The sequence below is a fragment of the Amyelois transitella genome, chromosome 28 (genome assembly GCF_032362555.1).
Source record: "Amyelois transitella isolate CPQ chromosome 28, ilAmyTran1.1, whole genome shotgun sequence".
In the NCBI taxonomy this organism is placed as follows: domain Eukaryota; kingdom Metazoa; phylum Arthropoda; class Insecta; order Lepidoptera; family Pyralidae; genus Amyelois; species Amyelois transitella.
Window position 1 is genome coordinate 4,152,935 of NC_083531.1, and position 16,390 is coordinate 4,169,324.

General features: G+C 35.4%; 2 protein-coding genes across 8 annotated transcripts in view; both read left to right on the forward strand.

The window, feature by feature from the left end:
* The window catches only part of LOC106138078 (zinc finger protein ZFP2), a 39,445-nt gene that overhangs the window by 15,645 nt on the left and 7,410 nt on the right, over nt 1–16,390 (forward strand). Inside the window, exon 7 of one of the 7 annotated variants that reach the window (XM_060952390.1) lies at nt 11,883–12,855. The exons of 2 other annotated variants lie outside the window; for them this stretch is intronic. In XM_060952390.1, coding sequence (XP_060808373.1) covers nt 11,883–12,847 — 965 coding nt within the window. In that variant the 3' untranslated portion in view covers nt 12,848–12,855. 4 more of the 7 variants (XM_060952387.1, XM_060952386.1, XM_060952385.1 and 1 more) reach the window with 4 other exon arrangements.
* Nucleotides 13,701–14,950, forward strand: LOC106138081 (zinc finger protein 239-like). Its single transcript, XM_013339117.2, has one exon. The coding sequence runs from the start codon at nt 13,701–13,703 to the stop codon at nt 14,790–14,792; it is 1,092 nt and encodes a 363-aa protein (XP_013194571.1). The 3' UTR covers nt 14,793–14,950.

The following is a 16,390-nucleotide window of genomic DNA, read 5'->3' on the forward strand; positions in this document are numbered from 1 at the left end:
TTTTTAGCTAAGATTTGCACAGTATTGGATACTTGAATTATATCTCAATTATTTTTTGATTGAATTATTGAGATACAAACATGTGAATACTAATTAATATCTTCTCAACTCTGAAACTTATAACGAAGAGCGTGCAGATGAAAAGAAACGTTACATATAGTATACGAGAAAATATATATTTAGCAAAAATTTACACTATGACACATACAACATTTGAATTTTGTTTATAAAACGAATATTTCATATTTATTTTTTTGTTATTATAGATCAATTTAAACCCTATGTAAGGAAATCTTATTCAACAAAACTACAGAGTTGAGATCTATGAAAAATTGCGTGAGATGAGAAAAATTTCAATTCCATATCTCTATCGATATTATAAACGCAAAATGAAGTTTGTTGGTTTTAAATTTTCACATGTTCAATTTTCACAATTGAACTTGGACGGAGTTGTGGACGAAAGTTTGTATAGATAAAATCAATATATAGAGATGAATCACACTCATCAAGCCCACCATTGTAAGTTCAAAACTTGAGGGATATTTGAATCGATATTTTAGTTTAAAAACAATATACATAAATATCCATGGTAGTCAAAAAAAGTTTTTTTTTTCTCATTATGAAACCGGAAAGATACTACTAGATACATTGAGCGAAAAAAAAAAACTATTTAGTTCACTTATCTGCATTTGTTGTTTCAAACTTCAAGCGTGTGATTGCGATAAAGTCCTTAAGAAATTCAGAGATAGTACTTCTGTAAATTAATGCTTAATGTAATTTTTTCCATTCAGATGTTCCCCAAACTATGGACGAGGACCTTGAACCATTCGAAGAAACGTCCACGCGCATCAAAAGAATAGAATCACTTATTTGTGTTAGTTCAGAAAATGGCGCGTCCCATTTCGTGTGTAGTTTTTGTCAAGTGACGTTTGTCGAAAAAAAAGAAATGGACAAACATTTACCAGAGCACCGACCCTTTGAATGTTCGGACTGTCATAAGAAATATCGTTCCAAATATAACTTCCGGATACATGTTAAGTCACACCACACAGGGGAAACACCGTACGAATGCAAATTCTGTGGTAATAGGTATTGTCAACAAAACAGGTTGTCCAGACACCTCTCGAAACATTCCACAGAAAAACCGTTCCAGTGTGACATCTGTCATTTGAAATTAAAAAAGAAGTATATGCTCGTTAAACACATAGCGAGACACAATAACTTAAGACCTTACGAGTGCGCCGTTTGTCATTTTAGATACAAAGAGAAACATCATTTAAAAAGACATATGTATAAACATTCTAGTAACAAAATTGAAAAATTATTTTTGTGCAATTATTGCGGTAAAGCGTTTGATTCGAAATCCGGTTTGGATGTCCATTTGACGATGCATACGGGTAATAAAAAAATTAGGGCTAACGGAAGGAAAGAGTACGAATGTGATACTTGTCATCGGACACTGTCATCAAAGAAGAATTTGGTTGAGCATATGAGGAGGCATACGGGTGAGAAACCGTACCAATGTGATGTGTGCAATCGTTCGTTTGCTGCGAGATCTTCTTGGCACCAACATAAAGCCACTCATGATGAGAGTTCAGTATTCGAATGTGATATATGCGGTCTTAGAAGTAAACATAAGAATAATTTCAAACAACACCAACTATGGCACACCGGCATTACGCCTTACCAATGCGACATTTGCCAACATAGGTTTTTCAGTAAATGGAACTACCAGAGACATATGAAGAGGCATACTGGCGAGAAATCATACGAATGCGATATTTGCCATCGCAGATTCACTGAGAAATTCTATGTAAGAGTTCATATTAGAACCCATACGGGTGAGAAACCGTTTTCGTGTAATTTTTGTCATTTGAGTTTCCGTGATAAGAATCAGTTAACTAAGCATTTAAAGAAACATGTCAACAGAGGGGATCAGCAGTCGTCATAAGTAATTAATTAATAACAGCTCCGCCCGTATGAAACTACAGACGTTATTTTTTTTTCCTGTGGGAATCTCTTCGTGAATCATATAATGAACCTAAATATGAATATGAATACCTAATTTCAAATCGACGTTAGCCATTTTGTATGTGCGTTGATATGTCAGTTAATCGGTGGCTCCTTTTATATATTTAGATATTTTAGCCACAGGCAGAATTTTAACCCACGACATATGAGTGCTTTAGCAAAATCGTTACAAATAAATAAAATATTCAACAGATAATTATCCGCAACTGGCTTCTTTATATTTAACAGTCAATTATCCGCATGTAATTCGTCAAAGTATCAATCTAGATGACCGTTGCCTGTCTAAAAGATTTCATTATACTTGCAACAGTTTTGTGCCGAATTAACCTCCATGGTTCATGTTAGACCTATTATTTTATTATATTGTGGTAGTTAGAACTGAATTGTGTCATGTGATTTATTTGTAGAATAAATAAATTGAAATTGAAATCAGTCCCTATTTGAATCTCAATTCCACCATCTCAAAGACATACTTATAGCTAGCTAAACGTGATATTATAGACTTTTCGAGTCTGTCGGCTCGATTACGCCTTAAGGGACATAAAGACGTGATTATATGTATGTATAAATGAATTATTTTGATGCTTCAAAGTATTCAGTGACATTACGTGCATATGTATAAAATAAAAAAGCTGTGATAGAATAATCACAAATATTTAACATACTTTTAACTACCACTATCCAGTAATAATAAAAAGTTTCGGATGTCGCCCAATTTCTGCCACATATCTGAACTTGTGGCAGGTCATATTTCTCGAGCGGCTGATGGCCGATAAGGCCAAATAGTCCTCGAGAGGAGACCACGTACCGGAAACAGCGTAGGAAGGCCCCCGCGAGATGAGCGGACGATCCGGTGAAGTCCGCGGGGAAACGTTGAATGCAAGTCGCCTCCAATTGAGCTAGATTGTTGTGAACTGGGGCATGGGGGTTTAGCATTGGAACGAGGTGGAAGTCATTGGGGGAGGCCTATTTTCAGCACTGGACGTCCTACTGCACAAATAATGATGATGATCGCAACTTGTCGCCAATCTCGTCCACATCTCTGAAATATATAGGCTTACAAACATGTGATTCTTTTTTTTTTTGGCGATGGACTAGCAACCTGTCACTATTTGAATCTCAATTCTATCATTAAGCCAAATAGCTGAACGTGGCCATTCAGTCTTTTCAAGACTGTTGGCTCTGTCTACCCCGCATGGGTTGTAGACCATATGTATCTCTTAAATATATCGCACCAGAGAGATTGCATTTTTTTTCCACTAGGCGGCTACTGTGACACAGTAGGTCGGGTTCAAATTCCGGCCCGGGCATCATGAGAAACGAGATTTTTCTGAATTGGTCTGGGTCTTGGATGTTTATATATACGTCTCTCTCTCTCTCTCTCAACTCCGCGTGTTCCCAGTTTTACCTCTCGTTAAAGTGCTTCGGGGCCTGGGGTTCGTTTCTCAACATTTTTCCTTACATTTTGTCGGTTCAGTTTTAAAGCCATTGGCACGCATTTATCTATATAACACAAGTTTAGAAGTTACTACGAGGCTAACTCGGTCTGTGAAATTTAAGTTGGAGCGACTCCAATCTGACCTCTGCAGCCTTTGCAGGGGAACCTAACCCGTGTTGGATCATGATCACACATTTAGTTGCCTGAATGTGCAGTTTTTCGACAGTCTGACAACCATTACACATATTGGCAGAGCCGACAAAGACTACGTAATTTTTTCATATAAAGAATATCTGAAACTTTCCACTGAATATTTATTCTTTGTTCTATTAATTTCGACATAGTCGTGATATTTAAAAACCAGTACACAACACCAGTGTAGCGGCAAACGATTCACTGCCTTTGGCCAAAGACATAGCATTCTTCGCTGCGATTGGCTGTTGGCTCTCGATGTAGCGATGACCACAAGACAAACAAAGTTCACGGAAATTTGCCGCAAAAATTTAAACTAGCTTTATTAAACGGTCTTGTCTTCAATAAGAATTAATACAGCAAAATAATTAAACAATATAACGACTTAACCTTATTAATTGATTCGACTCGTGCTTGCGATAAAGTCCTCAAATAAAAAAAAATGTATGATGTTGTTGTTTTAATTTTGCTTCTAATATATACGCCTAATAATTTTGGAAATTTTTCTATTCAGGTGTTCCCTCGACATCGGTAGCGATAACGCAACAACTAGAAGAAACAACAACAGCAAACAAACGACTTAAGTCACTAGAATGCGTAAGGCTAGAGAACGGGCGTTATTACGAATGTCAGTTTTGTCAAAAGAGAATTGTCGAGGAGAAAAAAATGCGTAAACACTTGCGCGAACACAAACCTTTCGAATGTGCCGTTTGTAATAAGAAATTCTTTAGGAAGACTTACTTGCAAAAACATTTCGTGTCGCATACAGGCGTGAAAGCGTACGAGTGTAACGTGTGCAATCGTAAATTTAGTCATAAGAGCACTTTGAATATACATCAGAAAATACATTCGGGCGAGAAACCTCACGAGTGTCACGTTTGCCACCACAGATTTTTGACGAAAGGCAACTTGACCAAACATCTCACGCGACACACCGGCGAGAAACCTTACGAGTGCGAGGTGTGCCATCGTAGGTTTAGAGAGAAACATCCGTTCACAGTACACATGAGAACGCACACTGGTGAGAAACATCACCTGTGCAATTTCTGCGGCAAGAAATTCGGTGGCAATAATCAACTGCAGAGACATCTGCTCAAACACACGGGCATAGAGTACAAATGTACTCTATGCCCGCGCAGGTTCTACGTAAAGCGGACTTTCGAGACGCACTTGAAATCGCACAGTATGGAAAAACCACACAAATGTACGGTCTGTCAGCGCGGATTTAACATTAAACAACATTTGGAAGCGCACGTTAGAACTCACACCGGTGAGAAACCGTTTGAGTGTAACATTTGTCAGTACAGGTGTTCCACTAAGGGCAATTTGACGATACATTTGAGAAAACACACGGGCGGTAAGCCGTTTGAATGTCACATTTGTCACCTTCGATTTACACAAAAGGGCAATTTGAAGAATCATCTGACTATTCACACCGGTGAGAAACCTTACGAATGCGAGTATTGCCATCGTAGGTTTAGGGAGAAACATCCGTTTACGCTTCATATTAGGACGCATACGGGCGAGAAACCTTTCCAATGTAACGTTTGCTATTTGAGTTTCAGCGCGAACAACCAATTGAAAAGGCATATGATGAAACACACTGACGCTTGTGACGTGTGTCACCGACGTTTTGTTTCCAAGCAAACACTAGAAATACACTTGAAAACACATATTAGAGGCGGTGATGCGTTAGTTATTTAAACTTTATGTAAACCTTTCGTGAGTGTGAAGTGAAAAACGGAATGAAATAGTTTTTTCAAGGTCTAATCTCAAATATTGTTATTATTCAATAGAGTAATACTGATATGCCTGCGAAATATTAGATTTACATTAAGCTATTAGATAATATAGATTTAGTATTTAGAAGTAATGTATGGCGCGAATAATAATTTAGTTCGTTTAAGGAAATACAACATGTTGACTGCGGTCTATGAGCGATGTACAATTTTTATCCTGATATTCATTACAAATTATTGATTTTTTATTTAAAAATAAAATAATACTCGTGTAGATATCAAATATTTATTTATTATGAGTTCGATGAATTAGGACTATTTATACATGAGATATCGTTTCCCCAAATATCTTATATATAAATCACTGTACTTGAGCGATGTACTAGAAATTTTTGAGTAATAATAAAATATTATCGTCGGCAAAATTGCTAATGTCATAAGTTTTAAATCTTTTCTGTTAACATGACGATAACTTGATTCGGTTTTTACAGACTTTCTTTGCATGTTTGCCTAGTATATGTTTTATTATAATTTCTCATCTATAACCATTATTCCAGAAACATTTAAATGTTACATACATACATACATACATAAACTCACGCCTCTTTCCCGGAGGGGTAGGCAGAGAATACCTCTTTCCACTTGCCACGATCCCTGCATACTTCCTTTGCTTCATCCACATTCATAACTCTCTTCATGCAAGCTCGGCGGTTTCGGGCACTTTTGACCTGACCCTTCACCAGGACGTCCTTAATTTGATCAAGATATGTTCGTCTAGGTCTTCCCACCCCGACCTTTCCCTCCACACTCTCCTTGTATATCTGCTTAGTCAACCTGTTTTCATTCATCCTCTCCACATGACCGAACCATCTCAACATACCCTTTTCTATTCCTGTAACTACATCTTCTTTCACATCACAACATTCCCTTATCACGCTGTTCCTTATCCGGTCACTCAATTTCACACCCAACATACTCCTTAACGCTCTCATTTCCACTGCATTTATTCTGCTTTCGTGCTTCTTTTGCCATACCCAACTTTCACTCCCATACATTAATGTCGGGACCAACACGCCCCTGTGCACAGCCAGTCGAGCCTTTTTGGATAGTTTCTGACTGCTCATAAAGGCATGCAAAGCTCCATTCACCATGTTCCCCGCGTTCACTCTCCTTTCAATATCACTATCACACTTGCCATCTGATGTAAACTTTGATCCTAGATATACAAACTCTTTCACTTGCTCAACTTTTTCTCCTCCAATCAAAATATTACATGCTGTCATTTCTTTCTCCATTTCAAAAACCAGTGGTTTAGTTTTACTTACGTTCACTTTCATTCCTTTCTCTTTTAAAGCTTCATGCATACAGTTTACCATCTCCTGTAACTCCTCCGCTGATGACGCCAGTATAACCTGAACATTTAAATGTTCAATGCTTAATTCAGCATAATGTGTTATTTACTTATGTTTATACCAAGCTTATTTAATAAAAAAAATTAATGAATTTATATCGATCTGATAGCAATTTATAAAGTTTTTAATTCGAAGATAAAAAGTGTAATTTTTAAAATTATTTTGAATTTTACCAAATATTTTTTTGTCTGTTTGTAATATCTTTATTGGATACATACATACATATAATCATGTATATATACCTTGCGGGGTAGACAGAACCAACAGTCATCAAAAGACTAAAGGGCCTCGTTCAGCTGTTTGGCTTTATGCTTAAATTGAGATTCAAATAGTGACAGGTTGCTAGCCCATCGCCTAAAAGTAGAATCCCAGGTATAACCCTATCCCTTAGTCGCCTATTACGACATCCATGGGAAAGAGATGGAGTGATCCTATTATTTTTTCTATTGGAGCCGGGAACCACACGATATCTTTATTATATATACGAAAACACAAAAATAAAGTAAATTGGTAATACAATATACAAAGGCGGACTTATCTATCTTTTTTATTAAAACTTGGCCGAACATTATACAAAATTGTATGTTCTTCATTTGTATTTTTATGATTAAGTTTTATATTCTACGTAAATAAATTGAAATGCCAGTAATTTAGTGTTTTTTTTTTTCGCCACATATTTCCAAACAAATTAGTTGTTCTCCGTGAACGTAGATCTTGTAGTTATGTTCCATATTTTCTACATTAATAGTGAAAAATCTTCGCGGAAATGTTTCAAGTTTTATGTAAGTGATAAACCGTTCCATGTTTTCTACATGAATTGTAAAAATATACAGGGCTTACGAAGTTTTAAGTTTTAAAAAGTGGTTAAGCTAATTAGAAATTTCCATAATATAAATTTAGTTTTTAAAAATGAAATGCATATCTTATCTTACAAGCGAACGGAGATCGATTACTGGAAGCACGTCAAACCTTTGGGTTGTATTATACTTACCCCAAGAATTATTCAACCGCATGAGGAGCTCTAAAAAGGGAGTTGATAACAAGTTTATCTAGAACTCTACTGATATTGATACTCAACGAATTTGACAAATAAATTAAAAATAAAATTTTATTTGAATTATGTTGGAGAAAAGTTACTACTAGGAACTTTATATACATTTAAAGTAAGTGAAGTATAAAAATATATTTAAGCGCCTGGACGTCTGTTTAAGAGGAATCTGTACATTAAATTAATCTTTATTAATTTCCAAGATATAACTTACTACTATTACGATGTAAGACGAGGAGTGCAATAACTTTCTACAATTAGGCATTAAAGTTCCTTCTTTCGATCGGTGGTAAAGATAACCAAAAAAATAAATAAAACGCGTGACCTTGCGATAGAGTCCTCGAAATTTTGATAATTTTCGTCGATATTTCCATAAATATATGCCTAATAATTGTGGAACTTTTTCTATTCAGGTGCTTCCGCGACCACGGTACCCAATATGCAAGTTGAAGACCCAACGGCAGCAAATAAACGCCTTAAGTCTTTAGAATGTGTAAAATTAGAGAACGGGCTTCAATATGTATGCCAATTTTGTGAGATAACGATAAAAGAGGAGAAAAAAATGCGAAAACATTTGCAGCAGCATAAGCCGTTCGTTTGTGCTGCGTGTGAAAAGAGGTTTGAAAAGAGGGCATATTTATTGAAGCATTTCGTTTCACATACAGGCGTGAAAGCTTACGAATGTAATGTATGCCATCGTAAGTTTAGCCATAAAAGTACTTTGAACATACATCTTAACATTCACACTGGTGAGAAACTTCACGAATGTCACGTATGCCATCACAAATTTAACACTAAGAGCAATTTGACGAAACATCTGACAAGGCACACCGGCGAGAAACCTTACGAATGTGAGATCTGTCATCGCAGATTCAGAGAGAAACATCCATTTACTGTACATTTGACGATGCACACTGGCGAGAAAACTCACTTGTGCAACTTCTGCGGCAAGAAGTTCGGCGCGAACAATCAATTGCAGAGACATTTGTTAAAGCATAGCGGCTTGGAGTATAAATGTACACTGTGTCCCCGCCGGTTCTATGTAAAGCGGACATTTGAATTACACGTTAAGTCCCATACCGGTGAAAAACCTTTCCAATGTACGGTGTGTCAGCGCGGTTTTAATATAAAACAGCATTTAGAAGCGCACGTCAGAACTCACACAGGCGAGAAACCGTTCAAGTGTGATCTTTGTCATTATAGGTGTTCTACTAAAGGCAATCTTACTATACATCTTACTAAACACACCGGGGTGAAACCTTTCGAATGTAATATTTGTCACCTCCGTTTCACGCAGAAAGGTAACCTGAAGAGCCATATGACGATTCATACTGGCGAGAAACCTTACGAATGTGACGTTTGTCATCGGAGATTTAGAGAGAAACATCCGTTTAAGCAACATTTGAGAACTCACACTGGCGAACAACCGTTCCAATGTAATCTTTGCTACCTGAGATTCAGCGCAAATAACCAATTGAAAAAGCATTTGATGAAACACACTGACGAATGTGACGTGTGCCACCGCCGATTCGTGTCCAAGCAGGCCTTGGAAATACATTTGAAAACTCATATTGCAGATAACGACGCGTTGGTCATTTAAAAAAAGGATTTCCCATGACGTTTTCAATTTATTACTGTTCAGTGTAAATTTTCCGTTGTATCTTTTTTTGGTAATAAGGATTTATATTTATACCAGTGAAATATGATACTATTGTATTTTATTTAAAAATCAGTTTTTTTAATCGGTATATATTTTTTTTAATAACTCTACTTATCTACCAATGTACTTAAAACTTAAATGAAGACTCAGACACTCAAAGTAGTAAATTTCAAAATTATACACAGACGCCTATTCTGTTAGAAAATAATTTGAGATAGATTTGTAATAAGAAATTGTGACACGTGGTATATGATTAATTTGAAGTTGTTTTAATCTCAAATCATGAAGTCGCTATTAGTCGCTAATCAGTAGGTCGATTTAATTTTTTACTTAAAATATATTTTGATACTTTTTAAGGATATTTATACATTTGCGCTAAAGTGAATTAAAAACAAGAATTTCAAATAAACCAAGAACGAAACGTAACTTACAATTGGGCATTAAAGTTTTAAAACTCTTAAGAAAAAATATTTTATTCTTGCGTGTGCGATGAAGTCCTCATATGAAATGTTAGTGTTATTTTTTTTTGTTCGCTATTTATTCTTGCTAACGTAAATATCACTAATAAATGGAAATTTTTCTATTCAGGTGTTCCCTCGACAACGGAACAGAATCCTGAAATCGAAGAAATGACAACGGCAAACAAACGAATAAAGTCTTTAGAATGCATAACATTGGCGAACGGACGCCATTACGAATGTCAATTCTGTCAAAAAACAATAGTCGAGGAGAAAAAAATGCGGAAACATTTGAAAGAGCACAAACCTTTTGAGTGTGCCGTGTGCAACAAGAGGTTTGATAGGAGAACCAATTTGCAACAGCATGTCATAACCCACACTGGTGTTAAGGCATACGAATGCGACGTCTGTCATCGTAGATTTAGTCAAAAGGGCACATTGAAAATTCACCAAGCCATACACACTGGGGAGAGACCGTTTGAATGTCACGTGTGTCATCACAAATTTAATAAAAAAGGCAATCTGACGAAACATTTGACTAGGCACACTGGAGAAAAACCATACGAGTGTGACATTTGCCATCGTAGATTTAGGGAGAAACACCCATTCACCGTACATTTGAGGATGCACACTGGCGAGAAGTCGCTTCTCTGCAATATTTGCGGCAAAACGTTCGGCGCTAACAAAGATCTGAAAATACATTTGCTAAAGCACTCCGGCGCGGAGTTGTATAAATGTGATATTTGTCAACGCACCTTTGCCATAAAGTCCACTTTCGACTTGCACGTAAAAACGCATACTAATGGTAAACCGTTTCAATGTACTATATGTCAACGTGGGTTTAATATTAAGCAGCATTTGGAGGCCCACGTGAGGACGCACACAGGCGAAAAGCCATTTGAATGTAGCATTTGTAATTACAGGTGTTCTAGCAAAGGTAATTTGACTCAACACCAAGTAAAGCACACAGGCATAAAACCTTTCGAGTGTAACATCTGTCATCTTCGATTCACACAGAAAAGTAATTTGAAGAAACATTTAACGAGGCACACGGGTGAGAAACCGTTCGAATGTGATGTGTGTCATCGTAGGTTTCGAGAGAAACATCCATTCATTCTTCATATGAGAACGCACACTGGCGAGAAACCATTCCAGTGTAACTTCTGTTATTTGAGATTCAGTGCTAATAACCAATTGAAGAGGCATTTGACCAAACACACGGACGAGTGCGACGTGTGTCAAAGTAGGTTTGTTTCGAAAAAAACGCTGGAGTTACATCTTAAAACACACAGTGTGGGCAGTGAGTGAATTCGGCCATAGCAACATTTATGCTGTATGTTAATTAAAGTGTGTGCAAATATTTAAAGTTCGCTTTGATGGCGTCTTTTACCTTGACGACTTACGATAAATTCGGGAGGTAAACGAACTTGTATTTTTGTCATATTGAATTTGATTAGACTAAGTTAAAACTTAGCTTTGTGGAAACGTTTTGTATTTTATTAAAGATATAACCTCCCTTTGTAGTATTCTCCAATATGGTCGGTCGAAATGTTTCTAAGTCATGAATCTTCATGACATTCTAAGCCAAAACAATTATTAAGATGCTTTCAAAACTATTTCGAAGGATATAAAATGGTCAAATTTTTCTAATCTCGAAACGCGTGTTACACTTAAAATTTTGAAATTATTCGATATTAACCTTAATATCATCAAAATAAAATCTCTCAGCTGAATATTAAAATAATACTCAATGAATATTTTTATAGTATTTTCCATAAAATTTGTTCCGTACCTATTTTAAGAAAGTATTGGAAATTGCGATAAAGTCCTCGTCTAACCGATAAATTAAATATTGCTCTAATACACACGTTCATGGAAATTACAATAATGAATTTTTTGTTCAGATGATCCACCGACTGACCAAGTGCCGAACACTGAACTTCTAGAAGAAACTACAACAGCCAATAAACGAATTAAGTCTTTACAATTCGTAAAAAGCGAAAACCGGTTATATTACTTGTGTCAGTTTTGTCAAAAAGTTATATTTGGGGAGAAAGAAATGCGAAAACATTTGAAAGAACACAAACCGTTCGAATGCGTCGTCTGTCATAAGAGATTTAGCGCTAAATCAGAGTTACGTAGACATGTCAAAATTCATACTGGCGAACGGCCTCATAAATGCAATATGTGCGGCGCGAAGTTTGCTAAAACGAGCGGGTTGAAAACCCATTTTAAAATACACACAGGAGAAAAACCATTCGAGTGTAATATCTGTCATCACAAGTTTAATCTCAAATGGAATTTGACGAAACATCTGACAAGACATACAGGCGAGAAACCGTATGAATGTGAGATATGTCACCGTAGATTCAGAGAGAAATTCCCTTTTAAAATACATTTACGAACACACACCGGCGAGAAACCTTTCCAGTGCAATATTTGCGGCGTCAGATACAGCGCGAATACGGAATTGAATGTACATTTGATGAGGCATAGTGGTGAAACACCGTACCAATGTCAAGTTTGTCAACGTAGATTTCCCGTGAAACGAGCTCTGTATTGGCATTCGAAAATACACGACAAATCATACGAATGTTCTATATGTCAGCGTCGGTTTTCTGTTAATCAAAAATTACAGTCGCATATGAGAATTCATACCGGCGAAAAGCCACACGAATGTAATGTGTGCAAACGTAGTTTTTCTGTTAAAAAGTCTCTAGATTTACATTTGAAGAGCCACGAATGCGTTAGTGACGAACTAGGCAATTTAAATAAGCCGTTTGAATGTGATGTGTGTCAATTAAGGTTTTCCAAGAAGAAAACTTTACAAATACATCTCAAGACGCACATACAAATTAGTCTAAATTAGTCTCAAACTCGCTTAAAATCGTGACACGATTTACAATCTAACAAATTGTAATGTCATAAGGCATTCTTTTGTGTACCGACTTAACTTGCTGCACATTTTACAATAAATTTAGTAGTAATATATTTTACGTTTTAAGAAAATAAATAAAAATTATTTAAATATTTTGCTGCATCGTTTTCTTTCGTATGCATTCTTGCATTATTTTGCAAATCGATTCTCTTTGGTGTTGAACTCAAATTGTTGTAATGACTGTTTCCGCGCCTGGGCCAAGATGACGGATGATAGCGTACGAGAAATATGTAGTATGTAATTTCGAAATACCTTCATATAATACATACGCACATTAACTCTGAAATAAACATAACATTACAATAAACTTAATTTTTAATTATACTGTTTACAGTTGTCGTATTTAGGCATTAAAGTCGAAAGTAATCCACACTAATAATAAAGAAAAAAGATTTCTATGCTTGTAACGTATAAACGTAAAAACTACTGGATTTATTTTCACGAAATTTGGCACAGATAATAGGTTTTCGGGACTACAGACTAAACTACCACTATAAAACATTCGTAGCTCTGTGGTAAGTTCACTTCGTCAATCAACCATTTTCTTAACGCTTACTTATTATTTCGCGCGTAGTAAGTTTATCAATTTGCGGATGTGGATGTAAAATAAATACAATTTAATTATCAATTAGGCATTAAAGTTGAAAGTAATATTTTAATTAATTTAATAACGATTCACTTAACAAACTTGCGATAAGTCCTCAATAAATTTTTTTATTATTTTTAAACTGTTTTCATTTGTAATATTTATCGATGTAATTTTTGTGAATTTTTCTATTCAGGTATGTCTTCCACATCGGTTAAGATCATCCAACAATTCGAAGAAAAAATAACAGCAAACAAGCGCGTTCAATCTTTAGAGCGTGTCATAGTAGATTCTAATTCCCTATACATTTGTCAGTTTTGCGAAAAAGTTTTCGCGGAAGAAAAACAGATACGAGTACACTTAAGAGAGCATAAGCCATTTGGTTGCGCGGTTTGCCAGAAACAATTCGACAGGCCGTATTACTTACAGAGACATATAAAAACTCATTCCGGTATAAAACCTTACGCGTGTCACATTTGTGAGAAAAAATTCGGTGAGGCGCGACTTCTGAAGCAACATTTGGTGACGCACACGGACGAAAAACCGTACGAATGTGACGTGTGCCATCATAGATTTCATAAAAAGTCTAACTTGAAAAAGCATATAACGAAACATACCGGCGAGAAACCTTACGAATGTGACGTTTGTCATCGCAGATTCCGAGAAAAATTCCCGTTTCAGATACATTTAAGAATGCATACGGGCGAGAAACCTTTTCAATGTGATTATTGCGGTAAAAGGTTTCGTTCGAATAACGAATTGCAAGTGCATTTACGGACGCACACGGGGAGCGGTGGGGCGAAGTCTAGCGAGGGGAAAAAGGTAGTGAAAAGAGAAAGAAGCGACCAACCCGGGAGATTATATGAATGTGACGTTTGCTATCGTACGTTCAGTATAAAAGCTAATATGAAAACGCATCGCAGAACTCATACGGGTGAGAAACCTTATCAGTGTGCTGTTTGTCAACGTACATTTGCCGCGAGTTACACATTAGATAGGCATTTTAAAACGCACACGGGCGAGAAATCGCATGAGTGTGACATTTGTCATCGTAAGTTTACTATGAAACAACATCTCAAGGCGCATTTAAGAATGCACACTGGCGAAAAGCCGTATGAATGTAGTATATGCCAACGTCGTATTAGAGCGAGGTATACGCTAGATGTTCACATGAGAACGCACACAGGTGAGAAACCATTCGAATGTACAATTTGTCAACGTAAATTTGCGTTAAAACAAACGTTGGACAGTCATTTGAAAACGCACAATAATGAGAAACGTGCTCATTGACGCGTTTATGTCCTCGGTGTGTCTTAAGAGTCGCTTGCACGGTAAAATTTTCAAACGATGTAGTTTCGCTTACGTTTTCAATGGTTTGTATTTCGATTTTGCCATAGTAAATAAGTCATATAATTCCACGGGTTATAATTCTAGAGTAAATAAATTAAAAAAAAATCTTGATTTCTAATTTGGAAAAAATATATTTACTTTTCTGTTTTGTTAGTACATGTCATGTCGTATGTACAAAAAAAAATCAATAATCAAAAAAAACTTAATTTATATATTCGATTATAATGTTATTTGATTTTGGTGAAAAACGTCACTATTATGTAAATGCATTTTATAATGTCCAACTTTAGTACCGTAGCTAATTATAATAAGCGTAACGATGGGACGGCTATTGGGATCTGTGACAAAGAAGGCCTAGTGGAATAATTATGTCTCAACACGAACAAAACAATGCAGTTTGATGAAATTTTTATCCAGTTAATGACTTATGCAAACCCTACCGCGTTTAATTAAAAAATGCGCCAAAATAAATGTAAGTCTAATAGCGATTAAAATAAGCGTTAGCTCTTAATGTTTTTTTTTATCGAAACATGAATCTGTATGATCAAATATATAAAACATTTTTGCGTATCATAAAAACGTTTATGAAAACGCATATATGCGTTATATTAAACTTTAAATTTATTTATTTTATTCTAATTAAACGTATTTATGCGTTTTCGTTTCAACTTTTTTATCAATATACATATGTATATATAAAAATTTATCGTATCATTATAAGACTTGAATGCTTTACAAACTTCACGTTTACGTGAAATTGTGTCAGCGTTTTTACCCGTATTTATTATTTAAAATTTTTATATGTATTGTACATAGAAATAATTTACGAACTTTTCTTCCTATTAATGTTGTGTTGTACGTTTTGTGTTAAACGCTTTAATACAAAGTTCGACTATGATTTTGTCAGCGATTTTGTTTTTTTTTCGCATGTATGGTGAAACTATTGGCAGAGAAAAAAATATAATAGCCCTAATAGACTGAATAACTTACTAAATGGCGAAGTAAAGTTTACCTAACTTTTGTATTTTTTTTTCTACTTAAAATTGACCTTCCTTCATTTTTGGTAATTTACAAAGGGATTTTATAAAAAGTTTTTGTAGCGTGTCGTCATATTACTAATAAGCGTTTTGCATTTTATTATTGTCAACTAGGCTGTAATTTTTTTAACAAGATGTGTTTTTTTTTTATTTGGGATCCCTTATATCTTGAATTGATTAGTAATTGCGTCGTAAGAAAACGTCACTGTGTGACGACACATTTTTTTTAATTTTATAAATCTTCCTAAATCACAAAAAAGTAAAGGCCGGTTTAAAATGATCGTTAAGTAAAAATTAAAACTGATAAGTTTGGAAAAAGTTTACTTCACCAATGGCTTTGAACATCAATACTATTATGCTGAAAAAGCAAATTACATTTGGATCCAAAAATAGAATTTTTGGTTATTTGGTTTTTATAACTGTACAAAATTTTTTGCAAAATTGTACAAAACACCCTTGTTGCCTAATAAATAACATTAAATAATGGAAAACACAAAACAA